This window comes from Sphaeramia orbicularis, chromosome 20 (genome assembly GCF_902148855.1).
Source record: "Sphaeramia orbicularis chromosome 20, fSphaOr1.1, whole genome shotgun sequence".
Classification (NCBI taxonomy): domain Eukaryota; kingdom Metazoa; phylum Chordata; class Actinopteri; order Kurtiformes; family Apogonidae; genus Sphaeramia; species Sphaeramia orbicularis.
In genome coordinates, this window is record NC_043976.1 from 5,752,979 (window position 1) to 5,773,410 (window position 20,432).

The window sequence follows — 20,432 nt, forward strand, 5'->3', positions numbered from 1 at the left end:
CACGTGTCTGTGGGGTCAGATGTCACATGTCGTGCACTTACACCCATGTGACTGACCCCGAGTGGGCATGTCCCATTGACTCCCATTCATTCTGAGCAGGTGTAAATATGCGATTTGTGCACATGTCATGTACATCTTCGGAAAGGTCTCAGTGCCATGAATGTGAATGTGTGTGAGAGTGGTGACAGTGGCGAAAGGCGACCGCGTCATTGGCGATTTCGTCCCCATGCGCCCACTGCAGACTCAATAGGCCCTGCGCCGGCTTTACTCGGCTCGGGCCTAAAAATAATAATAATCTCAGCAAGAACAATATAGCCGTTTCCGTGGCAACCACATATTTGGCCTTATTTGAAAGCTCTGGAGGTCCCCCACATGTCTGTGGGGTCAGATGTCATGTGTCGTGCACTTACACCCACGTGACTGACCCCAAGTGGGCGTGTCCCATTGACTCCCATTCATTCTGAGCAGGTGTAAATATGCGACTTGTGCACATGTCATGTACATCTTCGGAAAGGTCTCAGCGCCGTGAATGTGAATATGTGTGAGAGTGGCGACAGTGGCGAAAGGCGACCGCGTCACTGGTGATTTTGTCCCCATGCGCCCACTGCAGACTCAATAGGCCCTGCGCCGGCTTTACTCGGCTCGGGCCTAAAAATAATAATAATCTGAGCAAGAACAATATAGTCGTTTCCGTGGCAACCACGTATTTGGCCTAATTTGAAAGCTCTCAAGCTCCCCCACATGTCTGTGGGGTCAGATGTCACGTGTCGTGCACTTACACCCATGTGACTGACCCTGAGTGGGCGTGGCCCATTGACTCCCATTCATTCTGAGCAGGTGTAAATATGCGATTTGTGCACGTCATATACATCTTCGGAAAGGTCTCAGTGCCGTGAATGTGAATGTGTGTGAGAGTGGCGACAGTGGCGAAAGGCGACCGCATCACTGGCGATTTTGTCCCCATGCACCCACTGCAGACTCAATAGGCCCTGCGCCGGCTTTACTCGGCTCGGGCCTAATAATCTGAGCAAGAACAACATAGCCGTTTCCGTGGCAGCCACGTATTTGGCCTTATTTGAAAGCTCTCAAGTTCCCCCACATGTCTGTGGGGTCAGATGTCACATGTCGTGCACTTACACCCATGTGACTGACCCCGAGTGGGCATGTCCCATTGACTCCCATTCATTCTGAGCAGGTGTAAATATGCGATTTATGCACATGTCATGTACATCTTCGGAAAGGTCTCAGTGCCGTGAATGTGAATGTGTGTGAGAGTGGTAACAGTGGCGAAAGGCGACCGCGTCATTGGCGATTTCGTCCCCATGCGCCCACTGCAGACTCAGTAGGCCCTGCGCCGGCTTTACTCGGCTCGGGCCTAAAAATAATAATAATCTCAGCAAGAACAATATAGCCGTTTCCGTGGCAACCACATATTTGGCCTTATTTGAAAGCTCTGGAGGTCCCCCACATGTCTGTGGGGTCAGATGTCATGTGTCGTGCACTTACACCCACGTGACTGACCCCGAGTGGGCGTGTCCCATTGACTCCCATTCATTCTGAGCAGGTGTAAATATGCGATTTGTGCACATGTCATGTACATCGTCGGAAAGGTCTCAGTGCCGTGAATGTGAATATGTGTGAGAGTGGCGACAGTGGCGAAAGGTGACCGCGTCACTGGCGATTTCGTCCCCATGCGCCCACTGCAGACTCAATAGGCCCTGCGCCGGTTTTACTCGGCTCGGGCCTAAAAATAAAAAATAATTAAAGCCGCAAGCGGCATCTAAACGCCCTTGCCACAGGCACGTCCAGTAGAAGTATGTCCATCGTTCAGCAGGTGGCGCTCTAGCACCAAATTTCATAGTCTTCTGATGAATGGGTGTAGGCCTGGGAGATTGACAGCTGATTCAAAATTGAGGCAGATCTTTGTTTTTATGTCCAAACTAAAGACATTTTTGTATAAGTAAATCTGTAGGGGGTGCTATGCAGCTGAAATTAAATTTCTTCCTTTGAATGGGTGTAGGCCTGCGAGATGTACCACTGAGTCAAATTTGAGCCAAATCGGTGTTCGTATGTCTGAATTAATGCAATTTTCGTGAAGGTAAATTTGTAGGGGGCGCTACTGAGCAAAGTGGCAATTTCTTTTGATAAATGAGTGTAGGCCTGGGAGATTGACAACTGATTCAAATTTGGGCCAAATTGGTGTTCGTATGTCTAAAGTGAAGTAATTTTCATAAAGGTAAAATTGTAGGGGGCGCTATGGCACCGAATTTAAAATTTTTCTGATAAATAGGTGTAGGCCTGGGAGACAGACGTCTGAGTCAAATTTGAGCCAAATCGGTGTTCGTATGTCCGAACTGAAGCAATTTTAATAAAAAAATATTAAAAATTTTTGTAGGGGGCGCTGTAGTGCAAAATTTCAGTTTCTTTTGACAGATAGGTGTAGGCCTGGGAGACAGATGTCTGAGTCAAATTTGAGCCAAATCGGTGTTCATATGTCCGAACTGATGTCATTTTTGTAAATGTACATTTGTAGGGGGCGCTATAGTGCGAAATTTCAATTTCTTTTAATAAATGGGTGTAGGCCTGGGAGATAGACGTCTGAGTCAAATTTTAGCCAAATCGGTGTTTGTATGTCTAAGCTGAAGCAATTTTTATGATGGTAAATTTTTGAAAAATCTTCACAAAGTTTGCAACCTCGTCGCACAAAAACGGTGACACTAATTCAAAAAATTCAGCTAACTTTTGATGCCCCACTTCTCTAGATACTGTACACCAATTTTGAGCTCATTCGGCAAAACGGCTTAGTAGGAGATAGTTAAAATACAACGTCAGCGAAAACGCTGACTCAGCATTTTTGAAATTTCAATCCAATATGGCCGACTAAGGGTTGGTTTAGGGGCTTGCCCATAATAATATTTTTTGTTTGTCTCCTCATGATGAATCTGTCTACCGATTTTCGTGGCTCTACGACAAACTTTATGTTGGACTCGCTTCCATTGGCGCAATGCATTTCCACTTTTCAAGGGGGCGCTGCCGCAACATTTCTTTACCAACATCTACGAAACCTATATGTAAATTCAATTTCTCGCACTTCTGAATTTTAGGCAAAATTTGGTGAGTTTTCGTAAATGTTCAGGGGGTCAAAATTGAGCTCAAAGAGCAGGAGAAGAAAAAGAAATTAAAAAAAAAAAAAAAGAATCTGAGCAAGAACAATATAGCCGTTTCTATGGCAACCACATATCTGGCCTTATTTGAAAGCTCTCGAGGTCCCCCACATGTCTGTGGGGTCAGATGTCACATGTCGTGCACTTACACCCACGTGACTGACCCCGAGTGGGTGTGTCCCATTGACTCCCATTCATTCTGAGCAGGTGTAAATATGTGACAAGTGCACATGTCATGCACATCTTCGGAAAGGTCTCAGTGCCGTGAATGTGAATGTGTGTGAGAGTGGCGACAGTGGTGAAAGGCGACCGCGTCACTGGCGATTTCGTCCCCATTCGCCCACTGCAGACTCAATAGGCCCTGCGCCGGCTTTACTTGGCTCGGGCCTAATAATGATAATCTGAGCAAGAACAATATAGCCGTTTCTATGGCAACCACGTATTTGGCCTTATTTGAAAGCTCTCGAGCTCCCCCACATGTCTGTGGGGTCAGATGTCACGTGTCGTGCAATTAGACCCAAGTGACTGACCCCGAGTGGGCGTGTCCCATTGACTCCCATTCATTCTGAGCAGGTGTAAATATGCGATTTGTGCACATGTCATGTACATCTTCGGAAAGGTCTCTGTGCCGTTAATGTGAATATGTGTGAGAGTGGCGACAGTGGCGAAAAGCGACCGCGTCATTGGCGATTTCGTCCCCATGCACCCACTGCAGACTCAATAGGCCCTGCGCCGGCTTTACTCAGCTCGGGCCTAATTATCGAGTGTTGTGCTCAAGGTTGATGCTTGTGGTAGTAATGCCATAATAATAAATCAGATGTAAAAGGCTACCCGGTGAACAGACATGTCAATCTGCATGAAATATAGACAAATGGAATGACATAGATATATGCAGAGCTCACATAATTGCAATATGAAACCAAGCCTGACTGAAACAAATGTATCTGGTTTAACAGAAACATGAACCTTAGTTTGGATCTTGGTTTGGAAAATCAGGTGTGAAAAGGCCCTAAAGTGCCATACCCTCTGAGCAGCTGTCGTCGCTGCTGACGCTCAGCCTCTCAGCATTGCCCTGGACATATTTATTGTAGAGTTTGATCCTTAGTGCCCAGCTCAGGTCCGGCTGCCTCACCGTGTTCTTCAGTCGCCTCCTGGCATTAGCGAACCAGTTGGAGACCTGAGAAAGAGACAGGAATGGAAAGTGAGGAAAAAGAAGGGACACACACAGCAAATAGAAACATATGTTATTGCTTTGATTCGAAACACCTCCACATCCATAGCAAACCAAAGACTATCCTTTATGAAATCGTCTGCTCTGTGCCTGCCATCCGTCTCATTCAGAAAAACCAAGAGATAAGCCGAGGAAAAGACAGAGTCAAAGTCAGGTTGCGGAGCGTCGTGCTGAAACTGAACCTTAAAAAACATCCCAGACCCTCCGGAGAGACAACCCAGCATGCATCTTTTCTGTATCAACGCCATGTAGAAACATTTAACACCATCTGAAAACTGGACAGCCAACGAATGCAACGTTTCATTAACCAACGTTCCAACTGAGATGTAAGTCCCCTGTGCTTATTCTGGACTCACACAGGCTCCCTTCAATAACACATTTTTTCCAAACACTGTCTTCAAGATGCAATAAAAAAGACACTTGAGTCGGCAGTCTTCCTTTCACTGGGAGGGGAGACCATTAGATGTTATACTAGAATAACTTTTCATGCTCAATAGACTTCAAGCGGCTTATGAAGGGGCTGGGACAGGGGCCTTATGCTAGAGTACTTATTTTTCTGATCCCGTGCTCTCTTTCAATATCATGTTTCTTGTTAAATAAGACCATCCCACATCCTTTTGTTTCGGGCCCAGCACCAGGGGGAAGGCGGCAACTTGTACATGTGGCTTCGGCAGATGAGCGGGAGGCAAGGCATGGGATGGCTCACTAATGAGGACCGTTAATGGGGTGTGAGGAACAGAAAAGGTTGGAGGGAGATGGATGCTCAGATGACACTTGAAAATAAAATAAAAGTGTAGAGGGGGAGTTTGGCAGCCAAAACAGCTCTCACCCGTGGGCCTGTCTGCACGGTATTTACCATAGAGGAAAAGGCACATAGGCACGCCAATTGCCATGATCAGAGAGTGGCTCTAAACAATGATGGCACTGGATAATTAGCACAAACTATAAAAGTAATAATTCATAATGTTGCATGGAAGAAAGGAGTTGTTTTGCTGAAACATGACAGGCTTTATTGCATTAAACACCTGATGCCAGATGGAAAAAAAACCCTGTGATGCACAGGAGGTGATGCGTTACTGGCAGCACTAATGTTAGCGTGGCTGGATAAAACAGTGGAAGAACTGGGGAGTTTACACAGACACCGACAGCATGGAAGGAAAGAGCAGAGTGTGGCTATGTGTGTATAAATATATACACACACACGTGTGTGTGTGTGTGTGTGTGTGTGTATGTGTGTGTAAAATATATGTACCAGTATATAAGTATATATGTGTATATAATATTTTTTGTCTCAGAAAAAAATATGAGGTCATCTCATTGTCCTAAAATGGTCCTAGTTGTTTTGTAGATTGCAGTAACAAACCAACCCATTCACAGACTTAACACATAAACATACACAACATGCATTGTATTTCCATAACATATGTTTGCAATTTAAGTGAAAACATATGTGCACACCATACAAAACCAAATATGGCACCTATTATAATTTCAAACCATTTCATATATTGACACAACACATATGTTATGTGTAGCATAGCTCCTACTTTACAACTACTCTTATGCACGTTTTAGATTTGTTTGGTTACTCATTAGCTTGTAAACACTTGGTGAGCCATTAATAACATGGTGAACCATATAAAAAAAAATACGTCCTGTTATTACCAAATAGTGAGTTCACATATATGTTTAATGTTAGGGTTAGGGTTCAGTGGCTGCCTAGCTTTGTTTGTGTGCTCTTTAACAGCATTTGTTAATAAGCTGCTAGAATTTGACCACCATCAGCACATCTTTGAGGTTTATTATGTAAGATTTGTGAGTACCGGCTGTTATCAAGGATATAGGCAAGGCTTGTTGGCTTAGAAAAAGTTAGCTAAAAACAAAAAACATGAAAAATGATGTTGTCAAATAGTGATCCTGAATCAATGCATGAAAGCTGGTGTATATCTCAAAAAGTCTATTTAGCAACCAAAATATAAATACCTTATAGCCTTGTTGCTAAGTGATATAAAATGTATTCCAAATACATTTGCAAATGCATATTATACTATGTCATTTCTACATCTATAGATTCAAACATTCAGCGGATATCTGTATTTGATAATAACATACTGTATTTCCATGTACAGTATATGGTTAGAACACCATAATAATGGATAATGGATAATGGAGCAAATACTGTCTGTCATATATTATATTTCTGATTGGGAATCAAGTCATATATTTTTTTTAATTCCCAAATGTTGGAAGATGATTACCCTAGCTGTCAATCTGTACACCTTTGACCTTTGACCCTGCTGCTGGTATTTGGTGTCATCCTAAACACATACATGTGTGTGAGCCCTTGTGAGAGAGTGTGTGCACGAAGCATCCCGGTGTCCAACACAAAGCATTCCTCTGCACTCTGCTCAGATCGCACCAAAACAAACAGCTACACCGTGGCCCCAAAATGAGAACCAGATTAAGCATCGTGGGCTGGCGGCCTGAAAAAAGCCACCACAGCCTCGCAGAGGCTGTATCAGTGACCTTGTCAGCCAGATGATACTGTGCATACACAGCTGCACGCGCCAGACACAAACACACTCATTCAAGACTTGGGATGCAAGGCAGTGTTTCCTCTTGGTGGTCAGTTTCTCAATCAGGTTCTCCACTGTTCTCCTGTAAATCAGAAGAGGATGCAAGAGAACTTAAAGCAAACTAGAAACCTGAAATAACGGCAGTGGTTTCCAGTATGAGTCCAAGTCTCAAGACAAATAAGGTGGGCCATGACTTGAGTGAAACTACTTGCAAACTACTGGATAGCCTGACATTTTAATACCCACAAATGTATTTAAATGATAGAAAATACAAAATGTGAAAACAGAGCACTGCAGAGAGTATATGTAGGAAATAAATGTGAAGAAAGATCCACATATTTATCACAATAATTTTTGGTGACAGAGTTTTGATTCTTAGAGACACTGTAGTTTTTGAATGAATAGTTTAAACACAAAGATTAGTTTCAGGCATTTTGTGTTGTCTTTACGGGTTCAGTCTGTATGATTTACAGGGGTTTAGGAGGGTCTAATTACAGAAATGTAATACCTATCCATAATTCTGTTTTCATTAGTGTATAATTGCTTGAAAATATAAATCAGTGCACTTATGTTTCCTTATAATGAGTCATTTATATCCACAGAAGTTGCAGGTCACCTTTCATAGAGTCTGACATGTTGCAGAGTTGTTTTCTACAGTAGCACAGGACAGACTTTAAGCTCTATTTTCTGTTTTGTGGCTGATGGCAGCCAGCGATGAAGTTGTGTCACTTTCACATACTATGGTTGAGTGCCAACCAGATTTATTTCTCCTTAACTATAGACTTCTGTGTTTTTTGAAGCCACTGTATGGTAGGGTGAAGGGGGTATCAGGTTTTTGCAATCTACAACTAAAGAGGGAGCGATGTGTTGTGAGGAGGAGGTGACTATGGCATGCTAACTGGTGTAAGGGTACATTTTACATCTTCTCCACTAGATGTCTCTGTATACTTCACACTGATCCGTAAACCTCAACTGCTACGTAGCAGCGTGGTGTCCATCTTCAGCCATGTGACACTTTCACTCCTACTTAAAAGGTTTTTACTCAGATTTAGCACACATGATGTTTTTCTAAAATTCTATTTGAAAATGAAAATATTTTGCCTTGCTAATCATACTGCTACATATTGCTGCATATTGAATGGTAACCCCTGCATCATGATCTGTATCACCATAGTCTTATACAGCCCCACTCAGAAGTCAAAAAGTCTGACAACTGCTGACCACAAATTTGACTAGATCACAATAAGTTTTTCACATTTGTGGAAAATAAAAGCACCAAGTGCCAACTGTAGCCTTTGGAAGAAAGCAGGAATAACAATATTCACTGCTGTATGAGTGTTGTAAAATAAACAGCTCAAGATGTGAAAACACTCTCTGCACTGCTTCCTAATTGCAAATGCAGGTTAAAATCCAGCTTTTCAGAGTTGATTAAACAGACACTCCACCGCAGAAATCAAATTTCACTTTTTCCCTCACTGATCTTGAATAGGCAGTGACTTTCTTCACTTACCCATCATCGTAACTTTCCTTTTTTTTTCCTTCTATCAACAGCCTCCACTCTATCTCACCTGCACCAGGGTCATTTGTGAGCCAAGTGCCAGCAGGATTTTCTCCGTCTTGGTTGGATAGGGGTTGTCTCGGTGCTTGTAGAGCCACTGCTTGAGTGGCCGTGCCATGTCCTGTAGGGCCTGACGCTTGTGTCGCACTTTACCGCCACTGGGACGGCCCCTGTGGAGGAACAGAGGACAGTACGTCAGCCAAAGAGTGCACTGAAAACATCAAGATATCACAAACAAAAAAGTCCAGTTATTACAGGGCCTTCTTCATCTAATCTAATCTAATCTAATCTAATCATTTGTTCCATTTTCTTTTAATATGTAAAATGTCCTACCTGTGTTTTATTAGTATTCATTTAGTAAAAAACCTGAAATATTAAATACAATTAAATCCTCCTTCATAGGTTTAAGAGGGTAGAATGGACACATATTATTTTACCTTATATTGATTAAGTTCATCAAATTAGTAAAAATGTACTTGAAGGTTCTGCTTTACTAAAAGAGAATTAAGATTATGTTAATCATTTAACTGAAATGGGCAATTTTCTTCAGCTGCAAAGTGAAATCACAAGTGTCCCTACATGTTATGTTGTCTCTGAGTTTGTTGGTCATAGTTCACAAACTGAACTCTCCAAACACTGTGCAATTTTGTCACCCAAAGCCCAGTAATTAAGATAAGAGAGGTTGCTTTAAAGCATACAACGACACACAGAAACAGCAGAACAAACACAAGAAGCACACTCAGACTGAGAGGATCGAACAGCACGGAGGACCACTGGCAGTTTTACTTTCCAATACGTGTCCCACACAACCTCCAGCCGGCCATGGAGCCAGCCAACACATTGCAATGAAACAAACAAAAACATCTTGCTTGGGGCCTCTGCATTTTTGCCAGATTAACATTTCACACTCGGGGAGAAGTGGAACAAGAACAATGTAGCTGGGTCAGAGTCACAGCCAAGCCATCACACAAGGGATTGACCTAAAACTGAAATTATACTTCTGGGTTTTCCCGAGCAGAAAAGACCTATGACACATGCTCAAAGGATGCTATAAAAACATCAGAGGAAGGGTGCAACTGGCACGTGGGAGATTAAATATATGTGTGATAAAGACATGAGTTCAGATGCAGAACAGCTGAAAGGATTTTAGAATATAAAACATAATCAAATGAGGTGTTTTTAAATCCATTACTGAAAAACAGACGAAACTGTTCTGGAAGTGTGACACTGTTTTTGGTGCGGCGTCTCACCTGAGCTTCAGGTTTTCTGAACCTGTAGATGTCACTATGGTGCTGTATGTGCTCTGCTTTTACTCTGCCTTTATCTCAACAAAAAGGCTCCACTGTAACATATTTTAGACTAACCTCAACTCTGCCTGAGGTTCATGTTCTACAAATATTTTCCTTGTAATCTAGATCGGTATGAACATCCTAAAGGACATTTTACTCCGTGTTCTGAACTTTTGTTAAAACACTTGCACACACGTACCTCTGTTTAATAATTTAATGTCCTTTATAAGGACTGGGGAGCACCTCCAAGTCACTGAAGTTCACACAGTGCTCTGTTATTGTTTAAATGGAAGAAGTCACTGCTATCTCTCTGCAGGACAAACAAGAAAATATTACACTTTGTCGACAAATAAAGGCCAGAAATGATATTTTTCCTGCACCAGCATCTTATCACAAATATAAAACACAAAGGGGATTATTCCTATAGAACACTGGGCCTTTGTGTCATTGACTAGACCACACAGAAAGTTGAAGGACAAATGAATTTACTGGAAACAGATGGAGACCTCTATAAGACAGGCTACTGAACATTTCTGACATAGCCTACTTATTAATGTTGAAGCTTAGCTGTGAACATCAACAGCTAAACTGGGAGCAGATAGAGGAGACTCCGTGATCAGTCAGATGCGTTGAAAAGACGTGCAACCAGACGTATTTCAGTCTGAGGAACTGAATTATGATTTGTTATTTTTGCCAGTTATCAGTGCGTACATGTTTGCGTAAAAGGCGCATTTCAGTTCCAAAAAGAGTTGTGTATTATATGTAACCCGTGGAAAAGATTCATGGAGGTAGTATTAGAAAATATTTTTGTACTAATTTGACGCAGTTGGCTTTGTCTGTTGGACTTTTCTTATCACGCCTTGCTTTTACGCACAAGAGTAGAAGGATTAACTTCCAAGGGAGAGTCGAAGGTCTGATAACAAAACCGTCATTGTTGTTCATTCGGGGTCTACTAACTTGTGCTGAATGAAATAACCGTGAAATGGACGCTGTCCTCATCAGTAACACATGCTAACCAGCAGCGCACACACGCGCAGTAAAAAGCAGAGGAGTTGGTCACATACCCGCTCCTCCTGTGTCTGATGGCCTGGTTGTCTCTGATTGTCTGGTTGCTGGAGAGGAGGTCTGGATGTTGCCCGTCGATGACTTCTAAATAATTTCTGCTGCTCATTTCCACCTCTTTCGCCTTCTCCTCAAACAGGACCTGGCTGCTCAGCTTGTTAAAGACAATGGTGTTCATCTTTGGACAGATATTCCTCTGATTTCTCTCTTGAGCAAAAATTAAAAAAAAAAAAAAAAAAAAAAAAAAAAAAAAAAAGAACAAAACCTCCTTTGATGCGTCTGTCACACTGTCCCCGTGTCACTCCTGTGGAAACAGTGTGAACAATTTATTAAAATCAGAACAGACATAGACTTATTTAGTGTAATGCATCGTCCTTAAATGATGACATGTCTCTGGTGAAGATTTTATGAGATCATTTTAAAATCAGATAGATTTGCAGACCTATTTGCTGGTCGGTCATGATTCATGCGTTTAACATGACCTTGACACTGACCGTACGGGGCTAAATGTCTGTTCAACGACACAGTACTACGCTTTGACTTGTGTGTTGTTGTGATGCGTAAGTTTAAGGTCTGTTTGTAAACAGCTGCATCTGCGCCTCCAACTAATAACTAAGTAATCTGTAACCATGTATATGATTTAGCCACACCTCAACTCATTTTAGAATAAGCAAGATCAAATCAAAGAAAACGATATTTAAGCTTTATCAATGCGGACACCCTGTCTATTGTGAAGAATAAGGGTAAATACATTTAATTGCAGTCATGTACAAAAATGGATAACTGAAATAGGCTATAAAAACACTTTGAGGAATTAAAACCATGCTGGACTTAATTTTTGCTGCACAAAATAATTTCGATAATTTCTGACTTAATGAATTTTTACTTTAAAAATCTCTGTTTTCCCAATCTGTTTTTATCAGAGAACAGACCACAGTCTAATCTAGTGCGCGCTCTGTTGTTTACACTGTAAATAACCGATTTGAGTCTCAAAAATGTAGTGTACAAGCAGCTTGCATACTTTGTGCAGTGGCTCCGCTTCACAGCGATCTTTTGTCACTATAAACCTCTCAGTGGTTTATTTTGGTTGGTGCGCTCTCCTTTTAATAGAAAACAATCAGCGCTGCAGGCTCGGCATGTGACACTGCTGTCCTCTTCAGCCCCCATTCATAAATCCTCAATACTAGTTCACAGGATCTAAAGTGTCTGGGATAAAGACGCACTGTGACGCACTGTGATGCATCACCAAATTGTTGTTACAAAATATGTAATATATCATGTAGGCTGCTACGCAATGATATACACGTACAGAAACAACACCCCGAAGGCATGGTGTTTAGAATTGATCATCACACTACATATCCGTTTAGGCTTCTATCTTGGTGAATAATATCATCAGAAGTTTAGTAAAAGTCCGGTCCATTCAATGGTGGTTAAAGTTTTTAAGTGTTGTTTTCCTCCCCCACATCTTAGACTCTGAATGTGTCATTGTGTTCATATTAAAGCTGTTGATCAGTTACCTGTCCCGGGCCCCTCCTGCGTCTCTCTGCCGTGTAGAACAATAATCCTCTTTCCAGTCGCCCATTCCCTGCTCACATGTTCCCGTCTGGAGATCCTGAGCTCAAACCACACGGACCGCCGTCTCCTCCTCTGCTTTATCCAGCGGCAGTGCGCCGCGCCGCCCGGGACTCTGAATATGTCACCGTGCTCATGTTTCCTAGTACAGAGGCCGAGCCTGCGAACATACTGAGGATGGTTTAGACCGCTTCAGGGGCCTCGGGCAGAGAGCGGGAGGCAGGCATCACGCTGCAAAAAGTAGGCTGTCTGAATTAGTTGAGGCTCTGCTACAGTCTCAGTGTTACTTGTCTACGAACAAATGCGCGCATATGACACGGGGAAAACATCTATTCATACTAACGACAGATACATTTAGGAACTCACCTCAAATAGAGGTGACTTTTCTGTACTGGGGCCATTTTACAAGAAAACAAACTTTATAAGGATGTATTAATGTATACACATTAATACATCCTTATAAAGTTGTTTTCAGAGACCTCCTTTATTTACAGTTATATAAACATTACTAATGTGACATTGATCACAAAGAAGATGTTAATAAAAGTCCTTTGTGTTTGTCTTTTTATTGTGTTGCAGATGTTGTTTTTAAGTAGATTTATACACTCAGTCACAGTGATTCACACAACCCAACCAGGTAACCCAACTGCTCTTGTTTCAGAATTCGTCACATCTAAATTTAAATGTCATTTGAACTATGCAGTCTTGTGTTTGTTAGTTCATTAAAACAAATTAAAGTAAATAATTTAACCCAGTCTATACAGTTTAAAAGGATTTAATGATAAATAAGGACAGACAGAACCATTCTACATAATGAGTGTATAGTATAGTATAGTATAGTATAGTATAGTATAGTATAGTATAGTATAGTATAGTAATAGTAATAGTCAATTTGCACTTAACCTATGTCATCTTTTTTCTTTTGTTTTTTTCCTTTAGGAGTACCTTCAAAATCACTTTCAGGGTCAGGATGTTGGTTCCAGCTATTGGTGACTCAACAATACAACAAAGACAATACACAGGTAATTCATAGTAATTTAAGTAATAATATCACATTATAATAGTAATAATATAAATAATACTAGAAAAGCACTCAGAGAGCACAGACCTCCACAGTCACCCCCCATCACCACGAAAACTTAATCAGTTGTTCGTTGTGCCAGTATCAACATTTCCTGAAAATTTCATCAAATCCGACCATAACTTTTTGAGTTATCTTGCTAACAAACAAACAAACAAAAAATCTGCCTGCCCCCCCCCCCCCCCCCCACCATTCCCAATCACCACCAAAATTTAAGGATTTGTTTCTTGTGCCAGTATCAACATTTCCTGAAAATTTCATCCAAATCCGTACATAACTTATTGAGTTATCTTGCTAACAGACAAACAAACAAACAAACAAACAAACAAACAAACAAAACAGACAAACCCTGATGAAAACATAACCTCCACCGGTCCTTGGCAGAGGTAATAAGAAATACATAAAGCACAACTTTGTACTAGGAATGTAGGAATGCACTCAGAGAGCACAGACCTCCACCAAGGCAGATCAGCCCCCCCCCCATCACCACCAAAATTTAATCATTTGTTCCTTGTGTCAGTATCAACATTTCCTGGCTGAAAATTTCATCAAAATCCAGCGGAAGTAATTATAATGATACTTATGATGATTTCTTTGTTGAACAGAGAAAACAAAGAAGTGGAAAGTAACATCGGTATCAGCATCTGCTAGCAGACATAATGTCATTTTAACCCCCAAAGACCTAAACAACCACCAGCGACTAAATGCATCTGCTGATCAGTCACATCTGAACCATTGATCCTATTAATACATTTAAACAATTCATGTAATGTTCAGTTTCTCAGTTTTTCATCATGATCAGATATGACCCATTTGGATGTTCAAAGGTTCTTCTACAACGTTGATTCACCAGTAAAACCCATATATAGTTTGATAAATGATAGGGGTTGGAAACACTTGTTTATGATATATTTTGCTGGAAATGTTACTTTTTCTGTTTTGATATAATAACCTTTAAATTTACTTTAAGCTTTAATAAAAATCTACATGGCCAGTAAATTAATTACAGGAAAATACCTGATTTTCACAAAAAATGCTTAATGTAGAGGATAATATAGAGGATACATGTTGATAAATTGTTAGCAAAAGGTTAAATGTCAGTCAGTCAGTCAGTCAGTCAGTCAGTCACTCACTCACTCACTCACTCACTCACTCACTCACTCACTCACTCACTCACTCATCTTCTGAACAGCTTTTATCCTCGAGAGGGTTGGGAGGGTGCCAGAACCTATCCTAGCTATGGTCAAAGGCAGGGTACACCCTGGACGTGTTGCAGTTCATCACAGCGCTGACATATTGAGACAAACAACCAATCACTCTCACATTCACACCTATGGGCAACTTTAGCTTGACCAATTTACCTATTAGCCTCTGACAAGCAGCCTGTTTCTCTGAGCTATTGAAAGGCCAATTCTTCAGAGACATGTGGTTCTTACAGGACAGCAAGAGCAACAATTGATGATCTAGATGGTATCAGACACACTGATGTAGGTTAAACTGCTAACAATATATCAGTTCAAATCTATTTTTATTTATATAGTGCCAAATCATAACAAACGTAATCTCATGACACTTTACATATAGAGCTGGTCGAAACCAGACTCTTAAGCCAATTTGCAGAAACCCCACAGAATCCTCCAGGAGCAAATACGTGGTGACAGTGGCAAGGAAAAACTTCCTTTTAACAGGGAGAAACCTCAAGTAGACCCCGACTCGTGGAGGATGGTCAACTGCTTTGACCAGTTGGGGTTTAAGAGAGAGGGTTAAAGGAGGAGAGAGAGAGTGAGAGAGAGAGAGAGAGAGATTGGGAAGGGGGGTGACAGGAGGAGACACATGGATGCACAGCAGACTGAACTAGAACTGTTAGAAACTATAACAGCTGATACTTGTATAATTAGGGGCTTGGGGCTTGTGGCAAAGCCACGAGCACCTATTGTTCTTCTGCACGTTTATACTTATTTTTCATCTTTCGCCACATTTTCGTCCATTAATAGGGCCTAGGGCGTTGTGAAGACCCTTGCAAATTATACATCAAAACGTGCGGTTTCATCGGGAATAGTGTGCTATGTACTTTTCTTAGAGATTCACAAATTTTTCGCAGAGTTATTTGTGAAAAACATGCGAAAAAAATCCCATAGAAATGAACAGGGAGAGGAAAAAATCAGCCAGAAAAGTCCACTTTTTTCCGGCCACTACTACTTCGCCATACTTTTACTTACAGACTTCATTTAAACTTTAAAATGCACGAATGTACTTGATATGAGGATGGGGTTTACAGTTTTCAATAGGTGAGTCTTCAAAAACCCCTGGGTTGAGGGAAAATTGTCCAAATTTCCTGAGTGTGTGATGTCATAACACTAGAATGTAAGAGCAGCGAAAATTCAACTAAAAATTCTCTGAATAACTCGCCCTCCCAGCCAAATGATACATTGCAGGTGAATGATACTTTCAAAAAATGTAGCCACGGATCCTGGGATTCATATGAACCCATGTTTGAAGACCTAGCTCTTTTTAAAGGGAAATGACAGGCAGTAGTCTGGAGGCTCATACCTTCTTTCCTGCCAATAAGTCCCCATTGTAACAGATTTCTTCTTGTCATGGTCAGTTGACTGTTTTTACACTGTCCTAACTCGGTCATTTCTCACAGTACGAGAAAAAAACTACATCTATGCGTTCCCCAGGTCTGTCTGACACTCGTGATTATCTCAGTTTTTACCTATGTTTTACAGTTTTCCCATAATTAGCAGTTGTTCGGGAGCTGTTTTTATTCTTTTCAGAGGGTTAAATCTGCTCCGTTTGTCTCTGTCTGTCTCTGAGCTGCACTGACCGTCTCCATGGTAACGGCACCTCTGGTCTGTGTCAGGTGCCTGGTGTCGGGTTACAGCTGATTAAGGCTCCACAGACACAGACAAACAACTGACAGGAAAACCACCATGGAGGCAATTTACATTCAACACAGACACACACATACAGCACACAGGTTTAGGATACACTAACCGGTCAAAAAATAAATAAATAAATGAAGGAATAAAAAAATGCTGAAAAATACAGTTAAAATAAAATTAAAAATAAATAAATCAAAATAGTGAATACAATAAAAAATTAATATAAAGCTGAAAAACTTCCTATAAATTCTCTATGTGAAATTAATGAGTTCGATCACATACACAGACATATGGAACTATTCAATTAACGGAGCCTATTTAAACACTGCTTTAACAGGACTGACACAGCCAGGTGTGTCCAATAAACCTAATCCACCTGACATGTTTCTCCTCCCATAGCAACCCTGTAGAGTCCATAGCAACGCTGTATGTGTGAGAGTACTGCCACTACTACTATTACTGTCACTAATACTGTTACTACTACTCCTCCTATTACTGATAGAATAAACTGATTCAAACTGATTCTCTCTCATACACACACACACACACACACACACACACACACACACACACACACACACACACACACACACACACACACACACACACACAGCTCTTCAATTCTCAGCTGCAGACAGAGTATAGAACACAGACAGATGAAGCTCAGGTGTCAGGTGATCAACATCAGCTAATCAGGTCACAAATTACTAAAACTAATGAATAAAGTCTCCTGTCATTTCTGCTATGTTTCTCAAACATTTCTCTGTGTCATTGTCCAGCTACATGCTGCTTCAGCCTGAACTTGGACTCAAACTGGCATGTCCCCCCACCACCACCCCCGATCCCCTCTCACGATTTCCATGTGGGGAAATTGTCTAGTTACCAACAGCTAGAACAAATGCCCATAACTACTAATACTACTACTCCAAATACAAGTATTAACAGTGGAAATACTGCAACTGTTAGTACAAATAATAGAAACCTCTATACAGTTATAGTTAGTTATGTAACTATAGAAATAAACACTATCACAATAAGCTAAGCTAAGCTAAGCTAAGATAAGATAAGATAAGATAAGATAAGATAAGATAAGACAGGACTTTATTTATCCCACCATGGGGAAATTTCACAGTTAACAGCAGCAACATACAATGAGCAATTGCAGAGAAAAAGGCTGGTAAAGAAAACCACAAACAAGTGAAAGGAAATCTAAAAGAAAAATCCGAAATTTGCTATTCATATAAATATTTATGTAAATATAGAATCAAAAATTGAATATTATTCACATATGAACACATTAACATTGTGGTTGGACATTGTGGTTGGACATGCACATATGGAGGGGGGGTTACTACAAACTGTTACATAGTCCGATGGCTGGGGGGAACGAATGCGGTATCACTCCTTGCACAAGGGAAAACACTGACAGGGATCATTTTATGGAAAAATGGCTGTGATTTCTCATACCTGAGGTACATTCTGCTGATAAACCTCTCTGGAACTTTAATTTGTAGCAGAACTTTAACTTGTACCTCAGTATTTTCACTGTGTGAAACTTTTTTACTGAAGGAAATGATCTGAAGGCTTCTTCCACCACTCACTGCTGTTTTGTCTGGTTCTTTTCTGCATACAGAGTTGTGTAGCGGTTTTCTTTGCATTCCAGACCTGAGTAAACTTGACCATTTTTTTTCTCAGCATTCAAAACATCCAATAAGACTGTCTGAAGCTGAAGAAGCTGGTATCAAAATATCCAGAAGGAGCAGTATGTTCCCTGTGACAGTAATTATCCCATCAGGATCGAACCAAACACAATCCATGGTTCTTTGGTAAAACCTTGAGGAAAAAAAGATGATTCTTACTGTATTTAGCTGTGCCACAGCTGATTACGCCTGATGAACCCTCTCATTGCCTTCCATTATAAAACCTGTCACATTATGGGCTCATGAGTCAGACATTCTGAGGTCCTCAGCTGTGTGTTCCTCTGGGGTTTATCCAAGGTAGTGATTCGAAGGTCATGACTAAGCAGCAAGCCCCATATGAAGCGTTAGAGATCCGTGTAATTATTGTTTATTTGTGCTTATTTTCATTTAAAGGAGGAAGTCAGCTTTTACTAACAGCTTGTGCAAACATGCTATGAATGGCCTAGTCATGTAATCACTTTAATTAAGGTTAGGGAGGGTTTATTTTCTTAGGTTATATACAATATGTACATTTTCCCTCTGGCCTCAAGTGAACTTGTGTTACCTGCTGTGACCTTGTAGCTCTTACCCAAAGTTGTGGGTCAGCCTGGCCTTCCCTAGAGATGGAAAAATATGGATGCTTGTCACTATCATCACTTTAATCCTTTTCCACCAGTTGGGCTCTCTAAAGCCTCGGCCCTGGCTCCCACCCGCTGTGAGTGTACAAAGCGATTCAACAGGTAAGAACACAACATTAATCACGAGCCTCCCTCTTTGTAGGGTTTGGTGGCTGTACACACAGACAAACACATACAGCCCTGTTTCGTCTCAGGCTGGGGCTCATGTACTGATCTGGCATCTGCTTTTCTGTGGCGTCTAATCTTTATGGCTAGACTGGTGACTTTGGTTTGATCAGGAATGGCTTTTGAAACTTGGCACCAGCCATTATTTTTGCGTCTGGAGTCACAGACAGACTGCAGATTTTCAACGTCTTTGGACATTTTTTATGCTCAGGTGTTACAGGAGTTTGGTGTGTTCTCAGAGCATAAATTTTTGTCAGCATAAAAAAAACATCTTAACCTACCCTTACACAGAGAATCCACCAACAGGTTAAAATAGCAGGCTGAAGTTTTGGTGCAACGTTTTCCCAAGTTCCCAGGATAGCACCGGAGAAGCTCTCCTTACATTTACTGTGTAAAAGTGTGCACTTTGCAGTTTTACTGGTCAAGGAGCAGTTTTACATTAATTCTAGATTCAAGTTTTAATACAAGTAATTAATAAAGGTACATTCAATGTATTTTTGCAGATAAATGCCACTTTTGTTTTAAGTAGCACTCATCAGGTTGTTAAAAATACTGTATAATGTTTATGGAGCATCTTGGATTTGAATGTGAAATTTGAAAGAGGCTGTGATGTGTTGGATGGTAGGGGTGAGAGGTGATTACAACTGTTGGAATCAGCTGTTTAAGGGTTAATGCCGCTTCGGCTGTTACATACCAAGTTGGCTTCATCTGAGGCTTGAAAAAAATCTTGAGTTGCTTGAGTAATTGCAACTAGTGTGTTACTGTGACCATTATTTACAAGTCTCCACCTAGATTTAACTCAGCAAATAGTTGAGATCCTTCCATTGGATAATGACTGTAGTGATTAATATGTTTTATCTGCATCAAGTTCTTTAACCCTTTAACTGATACAGAACTGAGAAGTTTCTTAGTTCTGAGAAGTTTAGAAACTTCTGAGAAACTTCTTAAACTGATTGCCCATCATGCAAACTATCTATGAATATGTCAGTGAAATCTAAAAATATGGTAGTGGACTCAGTGATGAAACCACAAAGATGAAAAAAATTCCAGGCTGTATTATTAATTTCAACATAATGATGGATAATGATGGAACGTCTGTTTTATAGTCATTTTATTAACACTGCTGGTATCTGTATTATTTATTCCAGTGTCACTCAGGTACCCAAATTTACAAAAATACATCATGAACTGCCACAATGTCTGTATTTTTACTGACTTATTGGAATTTTTTTTTTTGTAATGTTTTAATTTTTTTTTACCTAATTTTTGTCTTGCTATGTCTTTACATTATTTTCATTTTGTTTCATCTTATCATCAATGTGCATGCGTCAACCGAAATGCAGCCTGTTGCAGTTGCTTCTGCACAAACTTTTAAACTTTTTTTTTTCTCACTTTCTTTGCCTCTTTTTCGTACCTTTAGTTGTAACAGTGATTTAGGTGCCTGCCCTCTTAAACATGTGGGTTGAGAGTTTTTATCCTCACACAATTTCCTCTGGGATTAATAAAGTATTCTAAATCTGAATCTTTTT

The 20,432-nt window shown here is 40.7% G+C and overlaps 1 protein-coding gene across 3 annotated transcripts in view; it reads right to left on the reverse strand.

The window, feature by feature from the left end:
* Positions 1-12,649, reverse strand: part of mkxa (mohawk homeobox a) — a 52,545-nt gene extending 39,896 nt beyond the window's left edge. Inside the window, exons 1-5 of one of the 3 annotated variants that reach the window (XM_030123797.1) lie at positions 12,401-12,644; positions 11,375-11,501; positions 10,883-11,184; positions 8,540-8,699; positions 4,188-4,341 (exon numbers count right to left, since the gene is read on the reverse strand). In XM_030123797.1, the coding sequence (XP_029979657.1) occupies positions 4,188-4,341; positions 8,540-8,699; positions 10,883-11,058 (490 nt within the window). In that variant the 5' untranslated portion in view covers positions 11,059-11,184; positions 11,375-11,501; positions 12,401-12,644. Of the gene's footprint in view, positions 1-4,187; positions 4,342-8,539; positions 8,700-10,882; positions 11,185-11,374; positions 11,502-12,400 lie in introns of all 3 variants that reach the window. The other 2 variants (XM_030123798.1, XM_030123796.1) reach the window with 2 other exon arrangements.
* Positions 12,650-20,432: the final 7,783 nt, after the last annotated feature.